This window comes from Dermacentor silvarum, chromosome 5 (genome assembly GCF_013339745.2).
Source record: "Dermacentor silvarum isolate Dsil-2018 chromosome 5, BIME_Dsil_1.4, whole genome shotgun sequence".
Taxonomy (NCBI): Eukaryota; Metazoa; Arthropoda; class Arachnida; order Ixodida; family Ixodidae; genus Dermacentor; species Dermacentor silvarum.
In genome coordinates this window covers 169,668,479-169,682,391 of record NC_051158.1, presented here as the reverse complement: position 1 = coordinate 169,682,391, position 13,913 = coordinate 169,668,479, and the positions used below count along the sequence as shown (strand labels likewise).

The 13,913-nt window shown below is 50.0% G+C and overlaps 1 protein-coding gene across 1 annotated transcript; it reads right to left on the bottom strand.

Moving 5' to 3' along the window:
- Window positions 1–211: 211 nt before the first annotated feature.
- LOC119454558 (uncharacterized) lies at window positions 212–12,585 on the bottom strand. Its single transcript, XM_037716459.1, has 4 exons — window positions 12,555–12,585; window positions 11,235–11,508; window positions 8,793–8,988; window positions 212–439 (listed from the first exon to the last, which is right to left on the bottom strand). Exons 1-4 carry the CDS (start codon window positions 12,583–12,585, stop codon window positions 212–214), a joined length of 729 nt encoding a protein of 242 aa, XP_037572387.1.
- Window positions 12,586–13,913: the final 1,328 nt, after the last annotated feature.

The following is a 13,913-nucleotide window of genomic DNA, read 5'->3' as shown; positions in this document are numbered from 1 at the left end:
ATTTCTGTATTTGCTATAAATGAACTAATTCGTATAACCAAAAGTTGAGCAGCCCTTTAAGTTACCACTTGTTGCTTTTACGGGCATTTCACCTTATGCTCTGCTCATAAGCGCACAAAGCCTTCGTTCTCGTAATTGCTGTTCGTACTGTCGCCCTATGCACTGCTCAGCTAGTGCACAAAGCCTTTGTTTTCGTAATTTCTGCAGCCACTCACTCACGGTAAGTGTCCATGAACAGGCGGATGACGCGAGAGTTCTTGTGAGAGATCATTATCATGTTGCCAAAAAAGCCACCATCAACACAAGCAACAGTTGCCTCGTAACGCAGGAACCGCCGGAGGGACTGCACCACGAAGACGTCCGCGTCGAGGTAGATGCCCCCGTAACGCAGCAGCACGCGAAGACGTACAATGTCCGTGGAGTGCTCAGGCCACTGCGGCTAAAAGGCAAACAGAATTGCTATAGACTAAAGACACGCACGTTTGTTATTTTAAAGGCTGCGTGAACAATTTTAAATATAAATTTCTTCCCTGCTATTCCTGTGACAACATAATTTGACGGATTCCATATTATCGATACACATGTTGAAAATTACCTATATTACTCAATACCACGGTTTCACAATGACGCACTGAGTGTTCAATTTCTGCGACATTTACTAACTGCGAAAACTGCGCACATTCATTGGTATGCAAGCTGGCGCATGTACGCTGGTGACGACCATAGTGTTCATTTCAACACATCCGTGAAATATGGTGAGCTCCTGTTTTGCTGTTTTTTGCGGTTCATTGACGAGATCTTTGTGAGTAACGGGCACATTGACAGCAAAGGCAGTGATTTGCGTGTTTCATTTCAAGCACTTTTCTTAATATGTGGAAGCGAATGAACACGGTTAGATATGATGCTCAGCATTTCTGTAGCAGTCCAGCTTTTTTTTCTTTTTTACAGCGTAAGCTGTTTTGGGCTCATTCCAATAGACGTTTAGGGTCGCGATGATGCCGCCGCCGGCGTCCGCCACATAACCGCTATCGCCGGAAACGCGAAAAAATACCCGATTCCCGCTGGGATCGAACCCGCACCCACTGCATGGGAGCCGGATACTCCACCACTGAGCCACGCAAGCGCTTGTTATCGGGCCGCGGAAAATACACTTAGCAAACGCAGGGTGATAGGACTCGAGCCTCCGCCGGTATGGTGGCGCCATCTAGGTAAGATGCCTGCAAACGCAGCGTCCGCAGGCGCACACGACGATATGCGATTCAGACGAGGCGCGTAATTAATGCGCCCCCGAGCTGCGGAGCCCCTGCCAGTATGGTGGCGCCATCTAGTTAAGGTGCCTGCAAACGCGGTGCGCCCGATATGTAAGTTGTAGTTGTAAGGCTTCATCGGGCTCAGCAGACTGCTGTGGAGAGAGCATTAATAGCAGCAGCTCGCCGTCGACACCGGGCAGACAGTTTAGATCGTTCTCGTCAAAACGAGGCGAACAGACTGCCGCGAAGACCCTGTTGTGCGTGGTGCCCAAATTGGAGCTACTCTTGAGCCGCTCCACCAGCTTACGCTGTGACTGTGCTGCGTGTGCCACGCAGGCCTGTTTTTTTTACAGCATAAGCTGTTATGGGCTCATTCCAATAGCCGTTTCTGGTCGCGATGATGCCGCCGCCGCCCCGTAACCGCTATCGCCGGAAATGCGAAAAAAAGCACCCGCTCTCCGCCGGGATCCAACCCAGGCCCGTTGTGTGGGAGTCGGATACTTTACCACTGAGCCACGCAAGGGCTTGCTATCAGGCAGAAGAAAAATGTCCTTTATACGCGCCCTACAGGCCGGCGCGCAGGTGCAGACGACGTGTGCCTCCGCCAGTATGGTGGCGCATTAAATTACCGTGCCTGCAACCACCGCGTGCAACGAGATGCGATTCAGACACGATGCGATTCAGACGAGGCGCGCAATCAACGCTATCCCGATGTTAGATGTGCGCCACGTATTCTGGGTACCTCTTCGGTACACGTTATGGCGTCTCCTCGCAAGGTACGAACCGCTGCTGAAGAAGCGAATCGTAGAGCTACGTGCGCGGCTACAACCAGGCATCATCGGGCTCAGCAGACTGCTGTGCAGAGAGCATTACAAGCCGCAGCTGTGCAGAGAGCATTACAAGCCGCAGCTCGCCGTCGACGCCGCGCGGACAGTTCAGATCGTTCTCGTTCTCGTCAAAATCGAGTCGAAGACACTTTGCCGCAAAGACCTTGTTGTGCGTGGTGCCCTAATTGGAGCTACTCTTGCGCCGCTCAACAGCTTACGCTGTGACTGTGCTGCGTGTGCCGCACAGGCCTGTGACTTTTTTTGCTGCATTTCTATCCCGGTGTACAACTCAGTATATGACACAAAACAGTGCACCAAAACAAAGGGGATGGCTGCCAAACAAATTTAACCGATGATTATGATACTCCCTAAAGCGAAATTTGAGCACAACTGTATACGTGTTTTCATTTCGCGTGTCAATACTTTGTATTACGATTATATAGTTACACGGTTTTATTGCGATAGCAATTATATGGACATTTCAACCGGTTTTCTGCCGTCGCCGTGAGGCTCCGTATAAAGTCCAAGGGCAATAAAATCGTCGCCGCGCGCCGTATGCGCGATGGAAAGCGCGCGGGGGACGCGCGCTATCACGGAGAGCGAACGCACGGCGGAAAGCAAACGCGACCATCGCGCGAAAGGCCGTCGGGGTATGGGAGGGAGGGAAGCGAGGCGACGCTGTGCTCCGGCACCAAAGGCGTATCTTGTAACCGGGCGTAAGGGGAACTTGCCACTCAATCTCCCACACGAAAGCAAGAAAGCGGGAAGGCAGCGCGGGAGGGAGGTGGGGGGGGGGGGCGCATCTTCTACTCTGCCAACAACTGCGCTCGTACTTTGCCCGCGGCTGTGGCGGTCGCCCGCACCATCTGTTATCTCCACTGCGCAGCGCATACCTTTGCACAGCGCATACGCAGCGCATACCTTTGTATGCGCTGTGCATTCACCATTCATTGCTCAGTTTCCGTTGAAGCTTCGGAAACGTCGAAGCACGAACCTTCGCCCGTTGCGGCGGCTGCGCTTGCTGCCAGCGTTTTGACAGTCGTCTGCGGTCATTCAGTGTGATCTATTCATGTTTGCTTGTGCGCGCTGACACCACGCTTGTTAATTCAGTTAGTAAGCGAATGTGTCCAAGTTTATGCAGCCGATAAAACTACTATCCCTACTCCGAATAGCTCTCTACGAATTTGCTATCGCAATTGATGCTTCGCCTTTCGGGCGAAACTGCGACATTTTTTTTTATTAGGAAGAGAACGCTGTGAGTAGCGTAGCCGGCGCGGACAATATTTCTCGTGCGGCCTATTGCAAACGGAGCGAAGTATCGAGCCTTACTCGATACTCGAAACATCGAGCCTTACTCGTAGCCGTTCGCCGATTCCCGTCACACACGCTGGTACCGTGGACTGCCCTCAGCAGCTGACGCTGCGGATGAGCGTAGCCCTCCCCACCTCACGCCTCCCTGCCCTCCCCCCTTCGGAAACGCAGATGAGATCGCCCACGCGGCTGAAGATGTCGTGGACTCGTGGCTACGGTGGCTAGATGGGTAGGTGTGCCGACCGAGCGTAGTTCACCACTTCTCCGCATCATGACGCAAAATTGGCGCTGCGGACAGTAGAACGGTTCAGCGGCGCGCAACGGCGGCTGCGCTGTGTAGACGAGCTGCGTGTCTGCGCTTGCCTCTGATTGTATCTTTGAAGTGCGCGTTATAATACCGTTCTGAGCAGTGTAGGCCAAGCCAGAATGAGGAACTTGTTGTTGTCGTCTAGTCAGAAAAAACGAAATGCTGAAGTAAATTTTCTAGCTTGGCAATCGGTCACACTTATTGATATTATTGATACAAACGCGGCGCTTCAGCCCATTGCATTAAAGACGTAAATGTATTTTTTCGATGCATAAAACAATACTGCAATGGTTTTATACGGTATGTGGAACCGTGTTTACATGATATTTAGCGAGTTCTAATGTTTCAATTTCGAGAAATTCAGCTATTGGTTTTATTGCTGCGTCAGTTACGGTATCTAAATTGGTGCGAGAAGAATTGTGTTGGTAAGTGCCTATGGTTTCACTGTTTCATTGTAATAAAATAGAGTAATACGTCTAGGGCTAAATTCGTGGATATATTTAAAATACAAGAAACGCTCTCGTAACTTGAGTCAGCAAACGCACCAACATAAATAGCCTAGCGCCAGCAAGGCCGCAACGTTGGTCCACCACATCATAACATTATTCACAGCACACGCCTCCACTTCAGGTGATTCTTCTCCCTGTTGCTTTCGCGCGCCATGTTATTGCCCTTGACAAGAAAGTAAACGCGTATAATTGAATAGAACTTCCCAACATCGTTTGTGAGCTCTTTCTTGTGCCGCTTACAGCCGATCAAATTCGAGGGATTCATCTGCAGAAAGGATGCAAAGTCGGCGATACACTGTTCCTTCGTAACTCATTTAAACTGAAGCACAGCTTGAAGGCGTCTTCGAGCGATGCTACCAGTTTTTTTAGTGCTTCAGAAGGGAGCAACAGCCCTGACCTATACTCAATCTGTTGAATTCAGTAATATTCCTGAGCAATCGCAGCACTTGGTTCTTTGCAGGAACTTTCTTGCTACATCGCCTGCTATATAGAATATCAGCCTAGAATCACTTTTCTTTTCCCTGTAGCAGCGCAGCGGTGCGCGATGTCGCAGGCGCTGAGCACCTCATGTGCGGCTTGAAAATTTCCAATGTCGAGGAGCTCATGGACGTACGCTTTTCAGTGTACCGCTTGCTCATTAACGTCGCCGATACAATCTAGCCACCGTACCGATACTGAGCAAGCTATTGAGCAGCTCGGGGTGAACATTTCCGCTGCCAGAGAGTGGAACAATTCCGCTGTCTTTGTCACAAATTTAGAGCCCGACTTGCAGTTCGGAGCGAAGCAGTAGGTCTCCTTGGTGGTCTTGATTGGTGGAGCAACGCCGCCGCTAATCTCGCCGGTCATTTTTCCGACCTGGAACATTCCACATCGCTTAGGAACTTACAAACAGTACGAGAGATGCGGAGCTCTTCACCTTTGAAACTGACACGAACAGACGACATACAACTATTTTTTTTTTTTTTTTTTTTTTTTGCTCGCCGCCAGTCCGCCAGCCCCCTGTCCCCTGTAGCAGACGACGCGCGCTGCGGAACCGTTCTACTGACCGCAGCGCCAATTTTGCGTCATGACGCGGATTAGCGGTGAACTACGCTCCAGAGGCGCCGGTCGGCACACCTACCCATCTAGCCACCGTATCGTGGCCGCCGAGCAACTCGGCGCATACGCAGGCCAGCTCTCCGCCGCTCCTCCTCCGCTCCCGCCTCAGCTCTCACTCTAGCCTCCTCTTCCACTTTCCTCCTGGCGCGGACTTCTTTCATCTGCAGTTTGGTTCCGCGTTCGCTTTAATACTTTGCTGTAATCGTTCGCTCGGCTACGAGGTATTGCAACGCCGACGCTCGGCGCAGGAACGGGCGCCTAGGAGCTGCGCTAAAAAAGACCAGTGCCAACATTTAGGTAATACTCAAGGAGCAGAATGGCAGTATATATGCACGCAGCATGCTATATGAACACGCCAGCGTAGGCCTAAAAGAAGGAAGTTTGACACCATGAAATCGATGACACTTGCGAAGCAATTGTTCAACAGCTGTATCAAAGTCAAGAACAATGTGAAAGTATCAACATCCTTAAAAAAGCTCATGAGAAAAAAAAAGCATGCAACAAGAAACTTCAGTGCAAATTCTTCGAGCACTATGATATCGGCACGAGGTGGTGACGGTGAAGAACCAGTCAGTGTGACGCTGTGAGCCACCTGTCTAACACTGCATTCGGTGTATTAGAGTCCATATAATTGCAATTATACGGACACTCCAAGCACATTCTGCCGTTGGCGTCACTGTTGGCGGCGTCGTGAGGTTCCGTATAAAGTCCAGCGGCAATAAAATTCTCGCCGTGCTCCGTACGCTGTATGTGCGAGTTAAAGCGTACGAGGGTGAGCCGGCAATCACGGCTCAATGTAGCGAACGCGAGGGAGGAAGGCAGGCCGGAAGCGCGCGGTCTTCCTTTCGCGTGCGAGGCACGGGGCGAAGCGACGGAGAGGGAGGGGGGTGCTTTCTGCTCTGTCGGCTGTAAAGTCGGCTGCTGCTCACTGCGCGGCCGCGTGGGCGCCGTATCTTGAAAGCGATCTGCGATGTGGGCGAAGTGCGCGCCCGCACGGCCCTCATCTTCAAAGCGATCTGCGATGGAGACAAAGTACATGCGCCGAGTGCCGTAGTTTCGTATGCGCTTTGATTTCGACATTTAGCTCGCGTTGAAGCGAGACGAGACAGTGCAAAGGCCAATTTGGCCACTGCTACTAGCGCGATTTCTCACTTACTCAGGCGAGTTTCCGGAGCCATCGCGCGAGGTGAGTTCATATTTACCTCTGCCAGCGTGACGGCGCTTTTCTATTTAGTTAGTAAGCGAATGTTTACAACTTTATACGACCCATTCAACTACTATCCTTGCTTCTTATAGCTCCCTACTAATTTGCTATCGCAATCGATGCTTCGCCTTTCGGGCGAGACTTGCGACTTTCTGGCACATGTCTACTTCAAGTTGCGTAAATCTGCTGGTGTTTCGAAAAGCTAGCGGTATGTTTGCAAATTCTGCATGGGTCGGCACATAAAGAACATGAGTCCTTGCTTATCTTCAATGCAAGCTGCATGAAGCTTTGAGCAACGCCCTCATCATCTTAACCCGCGCTCCTGCGATCGTAGGGAGCCGGTTCACAGCGTACGTCCCGTTACACAGCTGATAATTATTTCCTGCAAAGCCGACGAACCTTGAAAATCTACTACGCGTGTTTAGCAAGAATCCTAAATACTTGCAAATATCATTTCTTCATTGTACTACAATTTTATTAAGCAGACACGTACATTGGCACATTTAATTTGAGATCCAAACGATGGTAACAATTATCCGCGAGAACTGCACTTTTCCAGGACGCTGTATATACCGGGTGTTCAAAATTAGGCTTTGCGGAATTTTAAAAAAAAAATGGAGGACGCTTAAGCTTCACCTTTAAGAGTGGAACGCGATAGCGTTATCGGCCCCCGTTCGCATCGCATTTTTCTTTCAATGGACTTCACTGCAACACTGAACATGGTAAAGCCAGCTTACAAAGACCAAGCTTAAACCGATCCCCTTAAAGTCGGCTTCACTTTTAAACAGAAATGCATTGCTGGGAAGACGCTTTTCCAGGAGCAATATAAGTAATATTAAAATGTGAAGGCCCTAGCACCTTTTTAAATTATTTTATTCATTGTTTACAAATGCCCTGACGCACGCGCGTGTGCAAAACGCAGTAGCGCACCCAGGGACTCTGCCAGGGGGGGTTGAATTTATGTGGTGGGGGGGGGGGGGGGGAGGGGGGAAGCAAGCACTCTGCATGATATGCAATTTACTTGCTTTAGCCAGAGGAATCCAACAGCAAGTAAACTGCCTAATAATTCTAATAATAGTGACACCAAGGATGATGACGACGTCTATTTTTTCAGCGTTTTACTCAAAGTAATTTAAGAGTGAATGAATAAATACAAGACAGTGATAGAGTGTACTTGTTAATCGGGATAATACGACCTCAAGTCACCTCCTCAATTGTAATGACAATGTAAATAGAGCACCGAAGGTACACGTCGGACTGGTGGGGCTGGACGCGCTGGGGGGGGGGGGGGGGGGGGGGTTAACTCGGCCTCAGGGGGGAGGGGGGTTACAACACCCGAACCCCCCCCCCCCCCCCCCGGTCGGTGCGCCACTGCAAAAACGCATTAGGCAGGCGAAGACCCAATTTGACCTGCCGAAGATGCGAGCGCCATCTGGATATGATTTTCGCAATATGGTAGAAATGCCGGAAAAGGGGTTTGTGTTTGAGTTTCCTCGTAAGAGAATTATGTTTTCTCGTACATTCAAATTACAATCCGACGCCACCATGTCTGTAGGTTGTGGTTAAGTCGTACTTTACCGTTTTTCTGACGGATTTCACTGTGAGAAATTCCATTTTTGTTCACGAAAACCATGCACCACGTGGAGGGCCTGCGCGGTCGGTGTGGTTGGGGATGATTTCCTCCGCCACGGACGCCGGCATCCACGCCGACGCCGGATTTGCTGCGACACGGGGCCCTTAACGCTGTCGCGTTAAAGTCGCCTGTGGCAGGTAGCATAATTCTTATCGTTGAGCTGGGTGGCGGACATGAGTAGCACGAGAAATCGAAACACATATTATACTAATCAACAAAAATTGACTAATGAACTTCTTAGTTAACTACTTTACGACACATATTGCAATATACGAATCGTAGCCGCTGAGCTTGTCAAACGTACAAATGGAAATAAATCAGTAAAATAGAATCAATATAAAAATACTTGTCAGAATAACACCCTGAAAGAATGCATGTGATGCAGCATTAAAATAAATAGCTGAAAAAATGGAAAACATATAAGTCAAAGACGAAATCTACAGTTGGATGTTTCATCTTCCGTGTACTACGTCGCAAAAAGACAGTAGTATCAAGGTTGGGCGCTTGAATTTCGTGGGCTATTCACACTTTCCCAAGTCACTAGGGATAGTACTGTTTGAGATTCAGATCCCTGCTCAGATGGGGAACAAATCATAATTCGATCCGCTCACTTGCTTATTATGTCCTTCAGCGAGACTCCGACATTCACTTACCTTAAAAGGCGTGCCGAAGACCTCTGTGGGGAATACTGTCGGTACAAATGTAAATGGAATGCCGTCTATGAAGCGAGTGTAGGGCCCGGTGAATCCACACGGACTGCAGTGGACCATTATTTTCGAGGGTCTGTGGTTGATGTACATGGAACGGTAGAACACAACGTCATTGAAGTTCAGCTCCGCCAGATTGTACCTGCAAGTATGGCGTGGGTTTATCTTCATTTATCGCCAATGCCGCGTGCCAGCTCTCAAAGTTTTCATGCGGTGCTTGAAAAAAATGCCAAGCATTGTTTGCCTCATTCTAGGTACTTTGCGCTAGTAGGTAGATAGGTTCCCGTGTCCTTTTAATCCTTCTAATGAACAGAAAATAATTTTGTGAGTGACGGTGGAATTGAACCTCTGACCTCCAGCACAGCAGTTCGGTGCCCTAAGCATGAGGCAACGATCGGCCGCATACTTCACTCGTTCCCATTCCAGCCCACTCTTTAAAACGCTCGACGCGTGCGTCCCGTTCAACTTTCCGGTCTTCATTCCTGGTGAAAGCTCGAAGCTTTGTTGCGCTGTGTTAAACTGCACTCCCTTCGAGATCGTCCCACATTCCCCAGTACTTTAGCCCCGTAGCAACTACCGCTATACCGACTTCATAATTGGCTCAAGTTCACCATCCTTAACATTACTTCGCCGGAGAACAAATGTCATCGTGATTTTAACGTTGAGCACATGGCATAAATATATTCGTCGTTCGGATGTCATCATACGTGCGTACGCTCGCGCGACACACACAACACTCGATTTGCGGAGAGATATTGGTCCACCTGATAAACGCTTTGCGGAACCCCAAACAACGCTGGACAGCCATGTGCCTGCAAAATGCCTCGCATAACATAGATTCTCACAGAGCGTGGGATGTGCGTAATTTTAATGCGTAACCATTTCTACGCCTAATCAACGAGCAAATACCGTCCGTCCGTCTGTCATGTAAGATGGATAGCTATCAAGAAAAAAATGTATAAAACAAAATAAATTTGAAAGGAAAAAAAAGACAGAAACGACCCTAATCCTTGACTTCGGTGTCTGCTAGTGGTACTCGCACCTCGGCGTTAGTGTACCCTGGTGTACTGTTTGTTTTAACTTTGTGTTATTAAAGTGAAGTACGACACAAAGAATGCTGGTGAATCTTTTATGCAAACGATGTAAACTACAATACACTGCACTAGGCCCGGCGTCCTCGTCGTCTACTTCTATGGCGAACGGAAGTGGCGGAAAGCCGCCACGCACATGGAGCCAAACCACCGCGCACATGGGTGTACGGCAATTAGCGATCTCTAATCATTTCCTAATCATTACTGTCACTTAAATAACTGAATTTGTAACTAAACATATGCTCTGATGTCATTTCTATCATCAACTATAAGTAGAACCATCAGTTTCGTACAGTTTTTATTTTTAATTATTTATTTTGAATTTACAACATTTTTTTTTTAATTTCGCGCAAACCGGAAGTCGCTGCTTAAGAAACAAGAATGTCACTCGCTGCTCGTGCCACTAAAATAGCGAGTGTCGAACCTACGACCCGGCGCTATCAAGCAGAGATTCTGGGCTAAACACCCACGCTACCAAGAGGTGAATATATCTGAACCATATGAATGTGCTGTACCGGCGGTACAAAACAACTGTCAAAGGAGAGCGGTTTCTTCTATATAGGCTTTCTCGAAAGACTTGGTGATGGTGGAATAAAAGCCATCACTAGGGCCACGTATAGAGCCGACTAGGCGCATTGTAGACATCAGAAAATTCCGATTCTGCGAAAATGTATTGCCAAACACGCTTCATCCCGTTTCGGTGGTCGCGGTATGCGCCTTCCGTCGGGGCGTTCGTTCACCGACGGAAATGCCACCCATCTCTGAGGGCGCATGCTCTTCGCGTCGCGCAGGACAGACAAATGTGCAGTCAATGGGTTGACAAAGATCATAAGGAGTGATGAGGGGTTGTATGGGTCTCACCATGGTTGATTATGGTTCAACGCGGATGGATAAGGTGCTAAAGAGCGAAATAAGGGCCCCATAAAGATTGACAAGAGTCGGATCATGTCCAATAAGGTTGATCAGGACCGATAAGAATTGACAAGGGCCAGATCGAATCTGATATGGTTGACAACCGAAAGGGATGATAAGGGTCTGATCTAGCCCGATAAGGTTGATAACGACCAAGAAACGTTGATAAGGGTTTATACTGGTCGGATCAATTTTCATGAGATTGATAATTGTGATGGTATTGGATACATGATCACTCCAGAAAGAGTTAGAGGCAGTGCGCAGAAGTGCAAACACACATCAGACTTGTACTAGACACACACATAGAAATAGCACACACACACTATGGTTCCTAAAGTACATTCTAGAGGACAGGATGTGAATTAGTCAAATGTAATCAGCGTACAGTTCATGTAGAAGCAGGTGTCGCTGTGTCGGAGACGTCGCGGCACTGCATTCGGACAGCAGGGTCGTACGGCAGGCGTTGTCGTCTGCCTGCGTAAAGCTCAGGTGGCCCTGCGCCACGGTCGACGAACGGAAGCCTTTGCGTTCCCGGGTTTCCGACGGCAGGGTTAGCCCCGGTTCCGCTCTTCTGAACGCTCGTTCAGCAAGGCCGCCAGGACCGCCAGCCCTCCTGGACCAGTTGTCCAGCGGGAGAAACCGACGAGGTGGTCTCTCAGCTGGTGAGAGCGTCGATTCGGGTGCAGGCGTAGTGACGTGGCCGGCGATAGCTCCTATGGGCCATACGCCTAGCGAGGAAGCTCTGCCTTCGAACGCCGAACCTCGTGCACTGCACACGCCCCGGGCCACGCTTTCTCAGGCGCCACTGTCGACGCTCACAAATCGGTGTCGATGATGATGATGACCTTAAGGTACATACCATTTGGCATACCTACTCACGGGTTTTGGCCAAGAGTCGGTGTCCTCTTCGCCACCGCACGGCAGCACTGTCTTCAGTTGCTTTAAAGCGAAGTTTTATATGCCTAGGCGAAATCGTATACGGCTAGCCGAAATCGCCTGTGTACAGAAAACTATCGTCATCAGCATTGGCTCGAGCATCTTCGTCTTGTTCCGCAGCTGGCTCGTTAGCGCCCCTCGGGTTGCGCTCGTGCCACTCCTCCCACGTTGGTCATCTTGCACAGCTGGCAGCGTTAGCGCTCATCATTCCAGCGTAGAATTTCTCTTCTGTCGTCGTAATAAGGAGGCCGCGTTTACGGGGGTATGAGCCATTGCTTTAAGGGGCATGAGTCATTCATTGTTTTACGCGATGGACAGATTTACTTTTGAAGCAATCGAATTTTGAAGAATCGCAAGCAGCAATGGCGGGCGAATGCTGCTAACCACGCCGCCGAGCAAACTCGAGGCATCGAACGCAAGCGACAAACGGCGGACTGAGGGCATACCGTCAGTGACGTCGTTCTCTTCGTCGCAACCGAACGTGTGTGTAACCTCATAATTGAGAAATTCTTTAGTGAACCCTCGCGATTAACCCAGTGGTAAACACTGGGCTGCATGTTTCAGCTTCGCTGGTTAACCATTTCACGGAGGCGAAGAAAGGCCAACGAATTTTTATTTTTCACTCGCGCGTACATCCGTTCCGTTCCGTACATCCGTTGTACATTCGTTCCGTGGATATCAACCTTTTCACGGTGGGTGGACGTTTTCACTGTTTTCAAGACTTTTCTATGTGGACCACATCGTGCGCGAGTTAAGCCTAAGGGCTAACCTGCATTGGGGCGGGGGTCGCCGCCGTCCATCTCCGCCAAGTAAACCCCGGCCAAAGGCGAACAGCATGTCCATGCAAATGCAAGTCTCTTTGGAGGGGGAGGACATCATCCCCGAGGAATTTGAGTCTGCCGGTTGGTCTACGACCAACAATCGACGCAAGTCAAGGGCTAAGGCTACTTCTGAGTACGTAGAGGCGAGTACGCCACCCGACAATGGGAAGGCATCGCCTCGCCGATCGCCTACAACGGTGAAGAAGAGGGTCATCGCAGCCTCCTGGATACCGCAGATGCCCAGGGATCACTACCGAGTCGTCGTGAGGCCTAGGAACGGCCTCGTCATGAAGAACGTAAGCCAAATCAAGTTCGCTCAAGCCTTGGCCAAGGCGGCAGCGCTCAGCGAAGAAGACGTCGCCGAAGACGTAGTTTGTCCCAATGTAATACAAAACATCGCAGTCATCAGCACTCCGGTGGGAAGAAACGCCATTGCCTACTCCAAAATCAGCAACATCTTCCTCGGAATCACCAACTACGAGGTAAGCGCCTACACGGCCGCTCCAGACGACACCTGCAAAGGGGTGATCAGAGGTGTCGACGTGGACATCAGTCCCGCCCAACTCCAGTCACTCATCGTTCACGGAAGGAATCCCACGGCGCTCCAGGCCAAACGGATCAAGAACTCCACGACGATCGTAATATTGTTCGACGGTCTCACAGTTCCCAACTACGTCATTTGCGGCACAAGCATGTTTCGATGCACCCTGTTTAGAAGACAAATGGGTGTCTGTTACATCTGCGGATGGGTCGGCCATCGCGCCGATGTTTGCCCTAACCCGGAAAAGGCAGTATGTAGAGGCTGCGGTAAATCATTCCCATCGGAGGTTCACGATTGCATGCCCGTTTGCAAGCTATGCGGAGGGCCTCATCACAAAGCGGACAAGAAATGCCAGCAACGTTTCCAAGTACCGTACATCGTTCGTCACAGGAGAAGAGAAAGGCAGAGAATGGCAAGATCTGCCGCCACATTCGGCACGTCACCAGACTATGACGAAATTGAAGACTTCCCACCGCTGGCGAGGACTGGAGAAGCGTCGCTGCTGCGCCAGAAGCTGCAGCGCCAACGCTCCCGCTCGAGGGGTGCTCCAGGATCCAGGGGACGCTCGAGATCCGGAGGAAGATCCCACTCCAGGGCCCCCGTCGTCCGCATCGCCGAGAGAAACGAAAGCCGAGGGACGTGGGCTTGCAAAGTCACAGCAACAGTAAGGACACAACAGCAGCAGCCACAGGTAAAGGGGGGCACAAACCCAGAGCAAATCAGGGACGTGCTAGTCGCGCAAGTTCAAAAAGAAAATGCTAGTCTG